General features: G+C 43.6%; 1 protein-coding gene across 2 annotated transcripts; it reads right to left on the bottom strand.

Annotated features, from left to right (window-relative positions):
- Positions 1-12,044: 12,044 nt before the first annotated feature.
- Positions 12,045-15,233, bottom strand: LOC118397168 (mRNA decay activator protein ZFP36L1-like). 2 transcript variants are annotated; one of them, XM_035791675.2, is made up of 3 exons: positions 15,072-15,210; positions 14,880-14,920; positions 12,045-14,678 (listed from the first exon to the last, which is right to left on the bottom strand). In XM_035791675.2, the coding sequence occupies exon 3, from the start codon at positions 14,658-14,660 to the stop codon at positions 13,530-13,532; it is 1,131 nt and encodes a 376-aa protein (XP_035647568.1). In that variant the 5' UTR covers positions 14,661-14,678; positions 14,880-14,920; positions 15,072-15,210; the 3' UTR covers positions 12,045-13,529. The 2 variants fall into 2 exon arrangements, with proteins under 2 accessions (XP_035647568.1, XP_035647567.1); XM_035791674.2 differs by lacking the exon at positions 14,880-14,920 and having other exon boundaries at positions 15,072-15,233.
- Between the last annotated feature and the right edge of the window lie 579 nt (positions 15,234-15,812).

Here is a 15,812-nt window from a genome sequence, read left to right as displayed (position 1 = left end):
TTAACATTCTGTATACTCCCCTTGTCCTAAGGGTCAAAAATGGCCCGCCTTCACTAAACCCCTAAAATAAAGCAGCTTAATTGAATTTTATACCCCAAATCTATTTAGCATGAAGAAACAACCTGTCATTCATCACAAACTCTGTGAATGTCTTGGTTTTCACTCTTCACAATGCAGAAAGACTGCATTTAATCAGTGGACACCACTCGTTTTTGTTACAACACACCTGTCATAATTGTTTTCTTTACTAAAGTAGAGGTTTATTATTATTAGTATTGCTAAAGTTACTGCATAGGTGTTAACATAATTATTTTCACAACGCTTATCAGGCATCCAGGTAGGGTTGATCTTGTTCCACATCTTGTTGATCTTGTTCCATATCACGGAGGCATCCTGCAGCTGTTCCAATCACCTTGTCCAGGATGTCCATGCCTTCTTTGTTGTGGTCACAGTCCAGGACGATGGCTGGCTTCCTGTCCTCACGATCACTGATCTCAGCCGTTTTGTGCAGTGTGCTCAGGAGGACCACATTCTTGTTTCTCTTTGGGAGGTAAGAAACTAGAGTGATAGTGGGGGTGAAGGCAAACTTTGATGAGAAGGCCTCTCTCCCCCTTGTTACGAGAAGTGCGGGGTGGAGCTCAGGCTTGTTCTTTTTAACTGTGCCAACCATGGGGATCTTCCTTTTTAGGAGTTAAATCAGTAGCACACAATCTCAATTTCTCATTGTGTGTGTGTGTCTTGTGATTTTTTTGTGGTGTGTAAATTATTTTATAACTGCCGGGTCAAAAATGACGCTAAGACAATCTTTGTACCCTGGTGGTGTACAGCTTTCATGGAAATATGAACAAAGGAGATGTTTCACTTTTTCTAATGTTGGGGTCACTCTTGGTAAAGTCGTCAAATTTCAAGTTGAAAAATATAATTTAGGGGGTTTTCTCTGCTGTTACACATAGTGGCAGGTCATTTTTTTACCCTTAAAAGACAAAACACTGGTTAAACACTGTTATTGCACGCAGAGTCCATGCCACTTATTATGAAACTTGTTAAGCACATTTTGACTCCGGAAATTATTTAGGCTTTTTCTAACAAAGGGGTTGAATACTTGTTGAATATCTATTGACAGAAGATATTTCAGCTTTTATATTTTTTATTAATTTGAAAAAATATTCAAAAAAATTTAATTCCACCTTTTTGGGTATTGTGTGTAGGCCAGTAACACAAAATCTAAATGTTTAATTCAGGCTGTAACACAACAAAATTTAGAAAAAGTCAAGGGGTGGGAATACTTTCTGACGGCACTGTAGATTTCAGCATTGAGTCAAGAGCATCTTTATGTTCCTGCAAGGAAATGGAGGCATCTAGATGGATTGCTTCATTGACAGAAGCGATAGAAGATCCAAAGCGTTAAGGAAGGACAGCATCATATGACATAGAGAGAACTCAGATGTGTACAAGAGAGAGTAATGCTACATTGTAATTATTTAGCCTTTATGGCCTATTTATTGCCATTACCTCCCTACTCTTCTACATTTGCACACGCTGTACATAGATTGTTTCTGTTGTGTTATTGACTGTACCTTTGTTTATGTGTAACTCTGTGTTGCTGTTTTTGTCACACTGCTTTGCTTTATCTTGGCCAGGTCGCAGTTGTAAATGAGAACTTGTTCTCATCTGGCCTACCTGGTTAAATAAAGTGAAATAAAAAATAAAATAAATAGTAAAATAGTTAAGGCTTCATTGATTTGAGAAGGGAGGGTAAAGAATGCACCATCCTTATTTTTCATCATATATTAATTGCTGCCCAGTGTTCCGACTGCTTTAGTCTCCGTGCCAACACTCTACCAGATCTCTGCATTTTTTGCCTTTGTTCTCAAGTGGAAAAATACTTCCTCAGAACTTTTAACACTTTTGTATTCGGCTTTCATGATGGCTAAATTCCTCTGCCTGTCATGCGTTTAATCACCTTTCATCATTATCTCTTCCAGACACCCCAATCTTCACATGAAGCTTTCACTTGATCGTAATCAAAACACCTTTAGGTTTGTTAGCAGCACATGAATAATGTATAACCTTATCGTGTTCATTCAGAAATAGATTAATATCTGATTACATTAAGTATGTCTTGAATGGTGAGCTAAAGAAATGCATATCTAAGTAGCTCCAAACATTGTATTATATTTACTAGCGAGTTAAAGCCCTGCACGTTTAAAGTTGTTTCGTTGAGACTGAACAAGACAGTCAGTATGGATTGTAAGTAGGAAAATAAAGTACATATGAAATAAAAATAAGAACAACAAAGAGTGAGCCACTGTGGTGGTGTTGCTTCCGGTTTAGAGTAGTTACGATGTGCCTGCGTACGGTCTTAACCTTTGGAGAGGAGTGACCCTTTGCACAAGGATGGATGGGTACAATATCTAGTCCTGGCTGATGGAACTCGGATACCTCCCCCAATACACATTTCCCAATGGAGAACCTTCACCCCAGACACCTCTGTATAGTCAGTACACATGCTTTTACACCTGCATTGTTTGCTGTTTGGGGTTTTAGGCTGGGTTTCTGTACAGCACTTTGAGATATCAGCTGATGTACGAAGGGCTATATAAATACATTTGATATGACATGCCACCAAGAAAATATTATGCCCCCTCTCTACCTCCTCTCTGACCCCATGTTTCATAAATTCAAGCTAATATAAGGTGGCAAAGGCTATGCTACATTGTAATGCACTAGATGAAATTCCTGTTATATAATTTCCAGGTGAACAAAAAGAGGAGCAGTAGTTGATAAAACCAACCAAAGACAAATGTAGTTTAATACAATAATTCAGGGAGACATCTCTGGAACCAGAAGCATAGAAAATATCTAACGGGCCTCTTGTTGACTGGCCCTTTTAAGGCATTACGAAATGCTCTGTAAACATCCATCCAAGAGGCTTGTGCAAAGTCACAACAAAAGACAGTGTTTTTGCCAGCTGCCACAGTGTTGATAATGCCATCAATACAATAATAATCTGTGTGTTCTCGGTCCTTACACCTTCAGTAGCTCTGGCGTCAAACAATATCAAATTATATGAGTATAAGCTACAGCATTCAGTATCATCAAACCGTACATAAATGAGTCACAAAAAATCATGTGTATTACAGAAAGGGAGAACATAAATATTATTGTGATATAGGGGGTAGTTTAGTGTGAGGCACATATATATTTTTGTTCAGTATAGATGGACAACATACTACACTTCCACACCTCATCCCCAGGTGGCAGCACCAGCCGGGTCAGGGGGTTAGCTCTGCCAGGAAGCCTTGATAATTTACTTAGGTGTGGGCGATCAGGATTTATTGACGGAACTATATTGGCAGCATCCATTGAAATGAGGCTTGAGTCTGAAAGGAACGGAAAATGGAAAAGGGTTAAATCAACGAATGGAACGAAATGAGCAAGTTGTAGTGGAAGACAAGGATCTGTCCAATAATGCATTTCTTGTTGGACTGTGTTTTCTGGACAAGGAGGCTCATTTGGAAAATCCATGTGTACTATTGAAGATGGTGAAGAAAGCAGTGGAAAGATGGATTAAATCAAGGTGACTAGAAGAGGCCTTGTTTTGGTTAATTGTGTTGATGAAGAACAGAAGAAATGTGCATTGGATCTGGCAAAATTGCCCACATCAGAAGTAACATGTCTTATACATAAAGTGTTGTTAGATCTAGATGTCCAGTACCTTATTCAGAAAATCCCAGGAGTTGTCAGTACACGTCGCCAGGAGTTGTCAGTACACGTCGCCTGACCGATATGGTACATAGAAGGAGAAAAGCCTATTGATACTATTGTTGTTTGAGGAGACTCTACCTGCACATGTGAAGCTTGTATATGTGAGGTATGCGGTGAAAAGCATTTATGTCCAAACCACTACAGTGTGGGATTTGCAAAAGATATGCCCACATGTCAAATGTTTGCAGAATGGAGAAGTATGTTATTGAAGAATCTGTGAATGAAAAATGTTGCATACGCAGTAAGGATAATACTCCAGACTTTTTTGAGTGACTTGGTAGGGTGAAAGGGTCCGAGGTGTCAAGGATGAGTGCTGTACAGCAGATCTCCTATGTGGAGGCAGTGAAGAGAGTCGAAGGGGCAAGAGGCCACAGTGCTGAAGAAGATACAGTATGGTGATGGGTGCACCGCAACCAGTTGCAAATGTTTTAAGTCAATCAAGTGATCTGGATACACTCATTGTGAAGAAAGTGGATTTTGTGTAGCATTTATAGCCACAGTTATTAATTGTACTGCACAAGTGTCTTATAAATCCATTAAGCTGGACATAATTATAACTGCAGCTGATAAGTTTTTGGGGCACCCAAAGCTTCACGGAAGAAGCACTTGTCAGCAAGAAAATGTCCCACTCTCACAAAATCCTTCTGAGCCTGATTAGAATGTTTGATTTTAACAGAAGAGCATTTATTATTTTATATTTATTTATTTTCCCCCGTTTTCCCCCCAATTTCATGGTATCCAATTGTTTGGTAGCTACTATCTTGTCTCATCGCTACAACTCCTGTACGGGTTTGGGAGAGACGAAGGCTATGCGTCCTCCGATACACAACCCAACCAAGCCGCACTGCTTCTTAACACAGCGCGCATCCAACCCAGAAGCCAGCCACACCAATGTGTCGGAGGAAACACCGTGCACCTGTCAACCTTGGTTAGCGCGCACTGCGCCCGGCCCGCCACAGGAGTCGCTGTTGCGCGGTGAGACAAGGATATCCCTACCGGCCAAACCCTCCCTAACCCGGACAACACTAGGCCAATTGTGCGTCGCTCCAAGGACCTCCCGGTCGCGGCTGGTTACGACAGAGCCTGGGCGCAAACCCAGAGTCTCTGGTGGCACAGCAGTACAGCGCCCTTAACCACTGCGCCACCTGGGAGGACCCTAGAGCATTTATTTTTCTAGTATGATTGTTTTACCCTAATTATTTTGTTTTTTGTATCTTTCTTATCCACCTGCACAGTAGTTGGTGGAACGAACATCCAATTGTTGCTAATGCCATTTAACACAATTTAAGTAAAGCAGTTTTAACCCCCCCACCAAGCAACTTCATTTTGGACACATGTTTACTGTATAGGGTGTCACACCTTGATCTGTTTCACTTGTCTTTGTGATTGTCTCCACCCCCCCTCCAGGTGTCACCCATCTTCCCCATTATCCCCTGTGTATTTATACCTGTGTTCTCTGTTTGTCTGTTGCCAGTTTGTTTTGTTAACTCAGACCTACCAGCATTTTTCCCTTGCTCCTGTCCTGTCTATAGTGCCTGTTTCCTAGTTTTTCGGGTTTTGACCTTTCTGCCTGCCCTGAGCCTGCCTGCCGTCCTGTATCTTTGTCCCACTATTCTGGATTACCAACCTCTGCCTGCCCTGACCCTGAGCCTATCTACCGTCCTGTACCATTGCCCCACTACTCTGGATTACCAACCTCTGCCTGACCTGACCCTGAACCTGTGCCTGCCTGCCATCCTGTACCTTTGCCTGCCCGTGTTCGATTTAATAAACTTTTGTCTGCACCTGCACCCAGCAGACCCGGACCAGCTAGGCAACGCCATCTCCTCCTAAGGGGCCACCATCGGGAGGCACAAGGAGCTGCTTTGTGGTATTGTGGAGGCGGTCCAAACATTGGCTGAACGCCATGACCGGGCTTTGGACATTTAGCTGAAGCAATTCTGCGGGTTGCCTAGGAGGCCGCCTATTACTGTGGTAACCTCACAGCCCCTCAGTAACCCAGCTGCTAGCAGCGCCGTCTCATTGGTCACTCCACCTTCTCGGGAGAGGTGAAGAAGGTTTTTTATACCGCGTTCTCCGCGAGAGAAGCTGCCCGGAAGCTAATCCAGCTTCGGCAGGACTCCAGCAGTGTGGCAGCCTATATGGTGGATTTCCACACTTTGGCAGCGGAGAGTGCTTGGAACTAGGAAGCACTGTTCGATATGTTCCTGCACGGTGTCTTTGAAGAGGTCAAGGACGAGCTTGCAGCTTGGCAGTTACCTACGGATCTCAAATCCCTCATTGCTTTGACTAGCCAAATCGATGGACGACTATGGGAATGACAGAGGGAGAGGAAATTTGACTTCGCTAGCATATCCAGGGATTCCACTTTGCTTTCGAGTCATCCCGGATGTCCCCGACAATCCCCTTACCGAGGGAACCCGAGGCTTCCCGACCTTTCCTGAGAGTCGCTGAGTCATCACTTCCTGAGCCTATGCAACTAGGTAGAGCTGGGCTGTGAAACAGCAATACAGGATCAACATGAAGAGTTGTCTGTATTGCGGAACTCTTAGTCATTTTGTGTCCTCTTGTCCTTTAAAAAGACCAGGCTCACTGGCAGGAGCGAGGCTTCCGTTCTGCCATGCCCAGTGTCTGAAGTCAGTGCAACCTGCCCCGGGACTTCATCCTGGGGGCTCGGAAGGTGCCCCGGACCTTTCCGCCATTCCAGAGGAGATCCATGACCTTCGGGAGGTGTTCAACAAGGCCCGGGCCACTTCGCTTCTGCCGCACCGGCCATATAACTGCTGGATTGACCTCCTCTCTAGCACCACTCCGCCCTGGGGACAACTGTACTCACTGTTGAGACCGGAGACCGAGGCTATGGACACCTACATTGGGGACTCCCTAGCTGCAGGATTAATATGTCTCCCAACGGCACAGGGTTCTTCTTTGTGGAGAAGAAGGACAAGACCCTTGCACCCGTGCGTGCATCAACTACCAATGGAATAACAGTGAAGAACCGCTACCAACTACCACTCATCTCCTCAACCTTCAAGCCTCTCCTGGGGGCCACCGTGTTTTCCAAGCTGGATCTACGGAACACCTACCACATGGTGCGGATACGTTACATTACATTTAAGTCATTTAGCAGACACTCTTATCCAGAGCGACTTACAAATTGGTGCATTCACCTTATGACATCCAGTGGAACAGCCACTTTACAATAGTGCATCTAAATATTTTAGGGGGGGGGGGTGAGAAGGATTACTTATCCTATCCTAGGTATTCCTTAAAGAGGTGGGGTTTCAGGTGTCTCCGGAAGGTGGTGATTGACTCCGCTGTCCTGGCGTCGTGAGGGAGTTTGTTCCACCATTGGGGGGCCAGAGCAGCGAACAGTTTTGACTGGGCTGAGCGGGAACTGTACTTCCTCAGTGGTAGGGAGGCGAGGGGGATGTGTGGAAGACTGCCTTCAATACGGCCAGCTGCCACTACGAGTATTTTGTCATGCCATTTGGTCTCACCAACAACCCTGCTGTGTTCCAGGCTCTGGTAAAGGATGTTCTCTGCAACATGTTGAACCGGTTCGTCTTCGTCAACATTGATGACATCCTTCTTCTTTTCCCACTCCTCCATAGAACATGAGCTCCACGTCTGACAGGTTCTTCAACGCGTCCTGGAGAACCAGCTGTTTGTTAAGGCCGAGAAGTGCGAGTTCCATCACTCCATCATCCCCTTTCTGGGGTACATCATCTCCTCTAGGAGTGTCCAGATGGATCCGGGGAAGGTGAGAACCTGTGGATATGCCCCAGCCTCCGACCAGGGAGCAGCTGCAGCGTTTCCTCGTGTTTGCCAACTTCTATCACCGCTGCATTCGGGGTTACAGCAACCTGGATTCCCACCTATCGGCACTCACCTCTCCCAAGGTTTCGTTCACATGCTCCCCTGCTACTGACAGGGCATTCCAGGACCTCAAACACTGCTTCACCATTGCTCCCATCCTGGTTTATCCTGACCCTTCCCATCAGTTCGTGGTGGAGGCCGATGCGTCTGATGTAGGAGTGGGGGAGGTCCTGTCCCAGTGTTCTGCCCTGGACCTGAAGCAACAGTTGAAGTCGGAAGTTTACATACACTTAGGTTGGAGTCATTAAAACCCGTTTTCAACCGCTCCACAAATGTCTTGTTAACAAACTATAGTATTGGCAAGTCGGTTAGGACATCTACTTTGTGCATGACATAAGTAATTTTTCCAACAAATGTCTATTTCACTGTATCACAATTCCAGTGGGTCAGAAGTTTACATACACTAACTTGACTGTGCCTTTAAACAGCTTGGAAAATTCCAGAAAATGATGTCATGGCTTTAGAAGCTTCTGATAGGCTAATTTACATAATTTTAATCAATTGGAGGTGTACCTGTGGATGTATTTCAAGCCCAACCTTCAAACTCAGTGCGTCTTTGCTTAACATCATGGGAAAATCAAAAGAAATCAGCCAAGACCTCAGAAAGAAAATTGTAGCCCTCCATAAGTCTGGTTCATCCTTGGGAGAATTTCCAAATGCCTGAAGGTACCACGTTCATCTGTACAAACAATAGTACGCAAGTATAAACATCATCGGACCACGCAGCCGTCATACCTCTCAGGAAGGAGATGCCGTCTGTCTCCTAGATGTGAACGTACATTGGTGCGAAAAGTGCAAATCAATCCCAGAACAACAGCAAACGGCCTTGTGAAGATGCTGGAGGAAACAGGTACAAAAGTATCTATATCCACAGTAAAACAAGTCCTATGGTATATCGACAAAACCTGAAAAGTCGCTCAGCAAGGAAGAAGCCAGGGATCCAAAACCGCCATTAAAAAGGCCAGACTACGGTTTGCAACTGCACATGGGGACAAAGATCGTACTTTTTGGTACTCTGGTCTGATGAAACTAAAATAGAACTGTTTGGCCATAATTACCATTGTTATGTTTGGAGGAAAATGGGGGAGGCTTGCAAGCCGAAGAACACCATCCCAACCGTGAAGCACAGGGGTTGCAGCATCATGTCGTGGGGGTGTCCCTCCTGCTTTGCTGCAGGAGGGACTGTTGTACTTCACAAAATAGATTGCTTCATAGTGAAGGTAAATTATGGGGATATATTGAAGCAACATCTCAAGACATCAGTCAGGAAGTTAAAGCTTGGTAGCAAATGGGTCTTGTACAATGACCCCAAGCATACTTCCAAAATTGTGGCAAAATGGCTTAGGGACAACAAAGTCAAGGTATTGGAGTAGCTATCACAAAGCCATGACTTCATTCCTATAGAACATTTGTGGGCAGAACTGAAAAAGCATGTGCGAGCAAAGAGGCCTTACAACCCTGACTCAGTTACACCAGTTCTGTCAGGAGGAATGGGCCAACATTCACCCATCTTATTGTGGGAAGCTTGTGGAAGGCTACTTGAAACGTTTGAACCTGAGTTAAACAATTTAAAGGCAATGCTACCAAAAACTAATAGTGTATGTAAACTTCTGACCCACAGGGAATGTGATGAAATACATTTTTCTCTCTACTATTATTCTGACATTTCCCATTCTTAAAATAAAGTGGTGATCCTAACTGACCTAAGACAGTGAGTGTTTACTAGGATTAAATGTCAGGAATTGTGAAAAAAAAGGAGTATAAATGTATTTGGCAAAGGTGTATATAAACTTCAGACTTCAGCTGTACATCCCTTCGCCTTTTTCTCCCATCGCCTCAACGCCATGGAGAAAAACTACAGTGTGGGAATTGTGAGCTTCTCGCAGTGAAGATGGCGTTGGAGGAATGGATGCACTGGCTGGAAGGGGCGGGAAACACACGTTCATCGTATGGACCAACCACAAAAATCTTGAGTATCTCCGCACCTCCGAGCTGGATGGGCCCTGCTGTTCACACGGTTCAACTTCTCCCTCTCATATCGGCCGGGATCCAAGAATGTCAAGCCGGATGCACTGTTTCGCCGTTATAGCCCCACGGCTATTACCCCGGATACCGAGACCATCCTGTACCTTTGTCTGCCTGCGTTCGATTTACTAAACTTTTGTTACTTCGACATTGTCTGCACCTGGGTCTTACCTTCAAACCTTATAAAAGGGGATGCATTTGTTAGACACAGTACATCTCTGATCTTGCCAATATCACATTTGAAAAGCTCCCGGATCTTTGTAGATGAATCTGTGTTTGAAATTCAGTGCTTGACTGAGGGACCTTACAGATGTTGTATGTATGGGGGACAGAGGAAGGGATAGTCATTATAAAATCATGACAACTTCAATTATTTCACACAGAGCAAGTCCATATCATGTATCATGTGATTTCTTGAGCCAAATTTGACTTCTGAACTTCTTCAGGCTTGCCTAAGCGAAGGGGGTGAGTACTTATGCAACGACAATATTTGATGAGATTTTTTCTTCTTCTGTCTATCTACTCTATAGAATAAGGCCTATTTATTTCTCCATGGTTCTGACTTTACCTGCTTGTTGCACATTGGCTTGTATCAATCAATGCGTTCGATATTCAAACATATACCACATTAATGCATTTTTAACACCATCTGCTTTTTAAGTTATTAGCCATAATTGCAGGGGCGCACCTTTGGTTTAAGAAGTGGGAGTGGGGGGGGGACATAAGGGATCTCGAGTTGTGCAGAGGTCTAAGACACTGCATCTCTGTACTAGAGGCATCAATACAGACCCTTGTTCGATTCCAGGCTGTGTCACAATCGTCTGTGATTGGGAGTTCCTTGGGGAGGCGCACAATTGCCTCAGCATCATCCAAGTTTGGCCAGGGTAGGCCGTCATTGTAAATAAGAATTTGTTCTTAACTAACTTGCCTGGTTAAATAAATAAAAATACACTCAGTCAGGAAGTCAGACCGCTCTGAGGCATCTGCATGGTCCTAAAGCACACCGTTGCCTCATTTTGTATCACATTCCAATGATAAAACTGGGGGGGGGGGACAAAATTGCAATTTCAGAATGTGGGGGGGTCATATCCCCCCGTCCCAAATGAAAGTTGGTCCCCTGCATAATTGTACGATTAGTGTAGGGGGCCCCCTCGAAAGTTGAATAGAGAGTCTTAATATGTCACAATTATGACTTGAATAAACTTAGCAATGTCTGTTTAAGACACCAATGAATAATCGCTAAAAATTGCATACAGTGTAAATCTTACTTATTACCAGAAGTTAAATGTTTATTCTCTTCACCACTAGAGGGCATCACCTCTGCAATAAACCAGGGGATTGTAGTACAAGTAAGTAGCACTTCAACATAAAACTGGTATATGCTAAACATCATCACTTTGAAAATGTAATCATACTATCAGAACTATTGGTATCTACATCACTTCCACAGTTAGCCATATGCAAGTAGATCAAAGGGTTTTCAAAGAATGTCAATACATGTATGGATTGGTCTAGGTCTACATATCTATAATTCATATTATCACAAAGTGTATTGTTCAAAGTAGTGCATAAGAATCCTTTTATGGATTACAGTTGGGATATTTTACATTGGTTTTTCAGTCAGTCCCTTGGATGTCTCCAAAGTTTTGCCTGAATGACCTTTGCTTATAACTCTCAGACGAACACACACACACCCATCTCTGCTTACACCTCTTCCTCCCCCTCCTCCTGGTGAACAGTTGGGACAATCAACTCAAAGCCTCTACACCCCCCCCCCCCCCCCCCCCCCCCCGCCATCTCGTAGTCCCCAATAAATCTGCTCCCTGGACCTATGACTTCTCAATGGACTTGCAAATCTCCCCCTCCCCTGCTTCAGCAAATTTCCATGGGCTAGCATTAGCATACAGATGTTCGTAAGAGAAAGAGAGAGCAGTCTCACAAAAGGGCAGCGCTCAGAGGAGAGCCCCATGTCTTTTCATGTCTTGCAGTAACCCCCCCCCAACTTTTCAATATAATGACCGATCGCTATTGTCTGGGATTATTCAGCAGGGTGCTAGCACCAGAATACCAGAACAAAGCCAAATAATAAACACACAAAACCCAACTTCTGTTCCCTTCTGTGTATGTGTGTGTCCAAATTAAATGTAGTTTTTGTATCATGTTCTCATTTTGTGCAGAGATACATTCTTGTTCAATCTTCATCACAAACATTTTATCCTACTATTTTTTCCTCCTTAGAAAGCATAGGCCTAAATAATTATAAAAGTATTTTATCTGTTAACGTCACTTTTTCTAAGATGAGAAATAATATCACTTTATTGCATGACAGTGATGGTATAAGGTGCAGTGTCCCTCTAAGTATAACAAGTCAGTGAGAGTGATATCCAAACATTTTATTTTGAACCAAACAGGTAAAAATATATTAAGATAGAAACTGGGATACATATCCCATGGAATGTAAACAATACACTTAAATTATATAGAAACCAACATAATATAAAACCGACACTATCATTTTTGCTTTGAAAAAACAAAATAAATACGTTTTAATTTAACAAATGCAAAGCCTTGTTTGTTTTTCCAACACAGTTAAGGCCAAAGAAAAGCGCAGCTGAAAATGGGCCACAAAGACAAGTTCATTGTAACATAAAATACACATCACTTTGTCTAATAACAGCTGGTGTGCAAGAGACCAAGATGTTAATGTAACCCATATTACTCATACATTGTGGCAACATTGTTTTCCTATGTTATTACCTCACGTACCCTGAGGGAGGCACAGTGATGCCGAAACGTTGGTAAATACCCATTAAATTGCTCGGAGTGTGCGACTTTATTTTGATAGTTTATTCGCCGTTAGTCAGCACCTCCACACAAACAACATTTTTTTGTGAGTGCGCCAGCTCATGTTTTTTTTTTAATGACCTCACCTAACACCACAAATAACATTTTAATATTATAGAAACAGTCACAAAAGTGTGTATGAGAACCCTGTCTTACTGAGTAAGCAAAACTGGATGAATGTTTCAGTTGTTTTTACTTGAATGGTGAAACGTTGAACCCAAACTAAATACTGAAATGCACTTGTTGTGTTAGAACACATAAAACACCTCCTGTAGCATCTAACTATGACCGGTGAGGGCAATACGTCTATTTGCTGATTGAACAAGGTAACTTGTAACACTAGTATTGCCTTCACTGGCATAACGCGATGCTGGTGGACATGGCTCTGGCAGTGTCCACACTCAAGCAATTCAAAGTTCTAAAGCTACATGATAGCTCAAACAAAGCGAAGAGTAAAGCATGTTCTTCTGCATCATATACAAATGCACAACACAATTATAAACAAACTCTGTAAAACATACAAAATAAATACATCTAAAAAAAAGCCCTATAGTTAGACTACCTGATAATACTGTCAATTAGTTGCCTTTACTAAAGGCTACATTTTGTTTACAGTAGGCCTAGCTACATTTTTGGATACATTTCAACATTTACTCTGCCTACAAGACAAGATACTATGTTCAGCTTTGGTTACACTCTAAAGGGCAAGGCTATAAGGAGAACCGTTGAAGTTGTAAAAAGCACACTTGTGCACAGTAGGTTTGTCCTTCTGCCAAGCCCAAAAGTATCATTACTGACATGTTTTTTTCAAAATGGGTACAAATAAATTCCCCAACAGAACTCTCTCAGCAAAGACACCACGGATACTGTAAAGCTAGTTGAGGCACCCATAGTAGCTAAAACGGGTATACAACAGTATACATGGACGTTATGATATTTAAAAAAATATATGTCGGCTAGCTTTACAACACTGAGCAGAATTCCTCTGTTTGGATGAGAATGCCAGTTAAAGTTTAGTCATCTGAGACAGAGAGGCGACTAAAGATGGGGAGACGTCTGCCCTCAAGGCCAGGGGACTCACAACCACTCAGGCTACTGGAGCTGGTATAGCCTTCCTGGTCAGAAAGAGAGTCCGGCGAAGCACACCGCTGCATGGCAGGCAGGCCGGTGAATGAGAAGGCATTGCGGTGAGAGTTATGTGCAGCTGACTTTTGCGCACAGACAGTTTGGAACTTTGAGTCAGTGATGGCGTAAAAGTGAGGGTTGTTATTAATCTGATCGTTTCCGAAGTCAGATGAGAACGGATAGTTGTGCTTTAGTGTAGCAGGTTCTGGAAACAATGGGGACAGCAGTTCTGGGCTACCTGTGGAGGGCGGGGATGATACTGAGGAAGCCCTGGAGAACAGCATGGTCTCTGGAACGGGTTGGAATCCGGTCAGCGCGTGGGGAGAGGAGAAGCCAGCGAAACTAATGCTGTGACGCAGCAGCTGTGGGCGTTCTCTCATCTTCTGTCGCTGAGGTGGCGCTCCGCCATCGGGCCCGAGCTGCTCGTCCGCATTATGGATGAAGTGACAGCGGGCGCCATAGGGGCAGAAGCCAATGGTGTGGAACGTGCGGCAAGGCTCGGTTTTGTACTTCGGGTGCCTGCTCAAGTCACGCTGCTCATCCGTGCCGTGGGCAAACTGACACTTGGCTCCGTATTTGCATGTGCCACTCTCCTCATAAGTGCGGCACATTTCGGTTTTGTACCGGGTGGAGATGGGAGGGGAGGGGGCGAGTGACTTTGGAGATGTCAGGCAGCTGGTGCTGATACTTAGGCCAGGTGGGGGCATCAGAGGAGGGGTGGTGGGGAGATGCTGCTCGCTGTACCCGAGGCTGCCAACATGGCCCTCTATCATGCTGACCGAACGGTCCACACGGAATGGGATGTGGTTGAGAGAAGAGCGGGGCAACTGTTGCTGGTGTTTCAGGCTCCACTGCTGGTTAGCAGTGTTAGTAAGGGCCCAGCAGGCTGGCTCGCCGATTGGGTCCACACTGCCGCTGTTGAACTTTGAGTTGGGTAGGGTAACCGGGCATAGTGAGTGTCTGCGCTGAAATCCAACGACGCGCTGCATCTGCGTGGTGGCTGGTGCGCCATCTGGCATGTCCAGACCACGGAAATTCTATCACACAAGAGAAAAATAAAGTCACATTCCAATACCAGGGATTCAAGCCATGGTCAAGCTAATACAATGTAAATATATGCTGAACCAAATCAACAGTAAACAGCAAGCAAACACAATAGCCCATGTCAAGTTCCAAAAGTTGGCTAAAGTGCGCTTGGTTCGACAAAGAATGAACGACAGATGGAAACCGTTACGCACGTCAATCAGAACGTTTGAAGCCTTTTCTTTGTAGCCAAAACCTTGATAAAAAGGCACATACAAATCCAAGGTACAATTATTAAATGCTATATTTGATAGTTTATTATTTACCAGTTTAAATAAAACATATAACTTTCAGACATGTGCTATATAGCCTGATGTATTAATAAACATTTTAAAACATCTTCTTACCTTGCAGAACTCATCCTCCAGCTCCAAAAACGGGGTTAGGAAGTCGGATGGCATTGTACTGATGCCTCAGTCAGGTTATCCCACTTCACAGTAGTGTGTTCTGTGTTGAGGCAGGAAGACGCTCTAATCAAGCGCTTCTGAAGTTTCTCAGCCATCTGTTGGAATCCCAAATAAATAGTTCAGAAGCCTAGCTCCACCCACATTTTGGTGACAAGGCGTGCCTTGCGTGGAGAGGATGCCTCTTGAGTTGTCGATATATCACGTCGATATTCTCATGCTGAAACAATTATGTGGAAGTTGATATACAACACTTTAACATATAGGCCTCCTATAGACTATACTTCATAGTTTAAACATACATCCAAACAGCCACAGATTTACACTAGTGGTCTGTTAGTGGTGTTAGTTATGTTGGTCTAGATATTTGTCTAAATATATTGACTGGAAATGCCATTTATGAATTCATTATATGCCTCTCTCTTGTGGTTGCAAGTCATGGGAAAGTGAAGCGTCAATATAAATTATAATTGCACTTATTTGTTTGTTTTTATTGGATATGACTGCTGCTGTACGCAAGGGTGAGCAAACTTTCACCTCTTTGGGTATTGGGTATTTATGGTCTAATATAATATGGGGATGTATTTTTTGGCATGTTTGGCATGTCAAAGGCCCAGATTTGGATATGAAATCATGTCTGGAGGAGAGAGGAAATCAACAATGCCCTTCAACTATGATGTTATT

Source organism: Oncorhynchus keta, chromosome 18, assembly GCF_023373465.1.
Source record: "Oncorhynchus keta strain PuntledgeMale-10-30-2019 chromosome 18, Oket_V2, whole genome shotgun sequence".
Taxonomy (NCBI): Eukaryota; Metazoa; Chordata; class Actinopteri; order Salmoniformes; family Salmonidae; genus Oncorhynchus; species Oncorhynchus keta.
This window is presented reverse-complemented; position numbering and strand designations above follow the sequence as displayed.

What these genes read in the sequence shown, in the direction of transcription:
- LOC118397168 (XM_035791674.2), bottom strand. Translation starts at nt 15,125, where the DNA reads ATGCCATCCGACTTCCTAACCCCGTTTTTGGAGCTGGAGGATGAGTTC. An exon ending in TGGAGGATGAGTTCTGCAAG is followed by an intron (nt 14,679 to 15,071) that starts GTAAGAAGATGT and finishes CTTGTGTGATAG; the next exon opens with AATTTCCGTGGTCTGGACAT.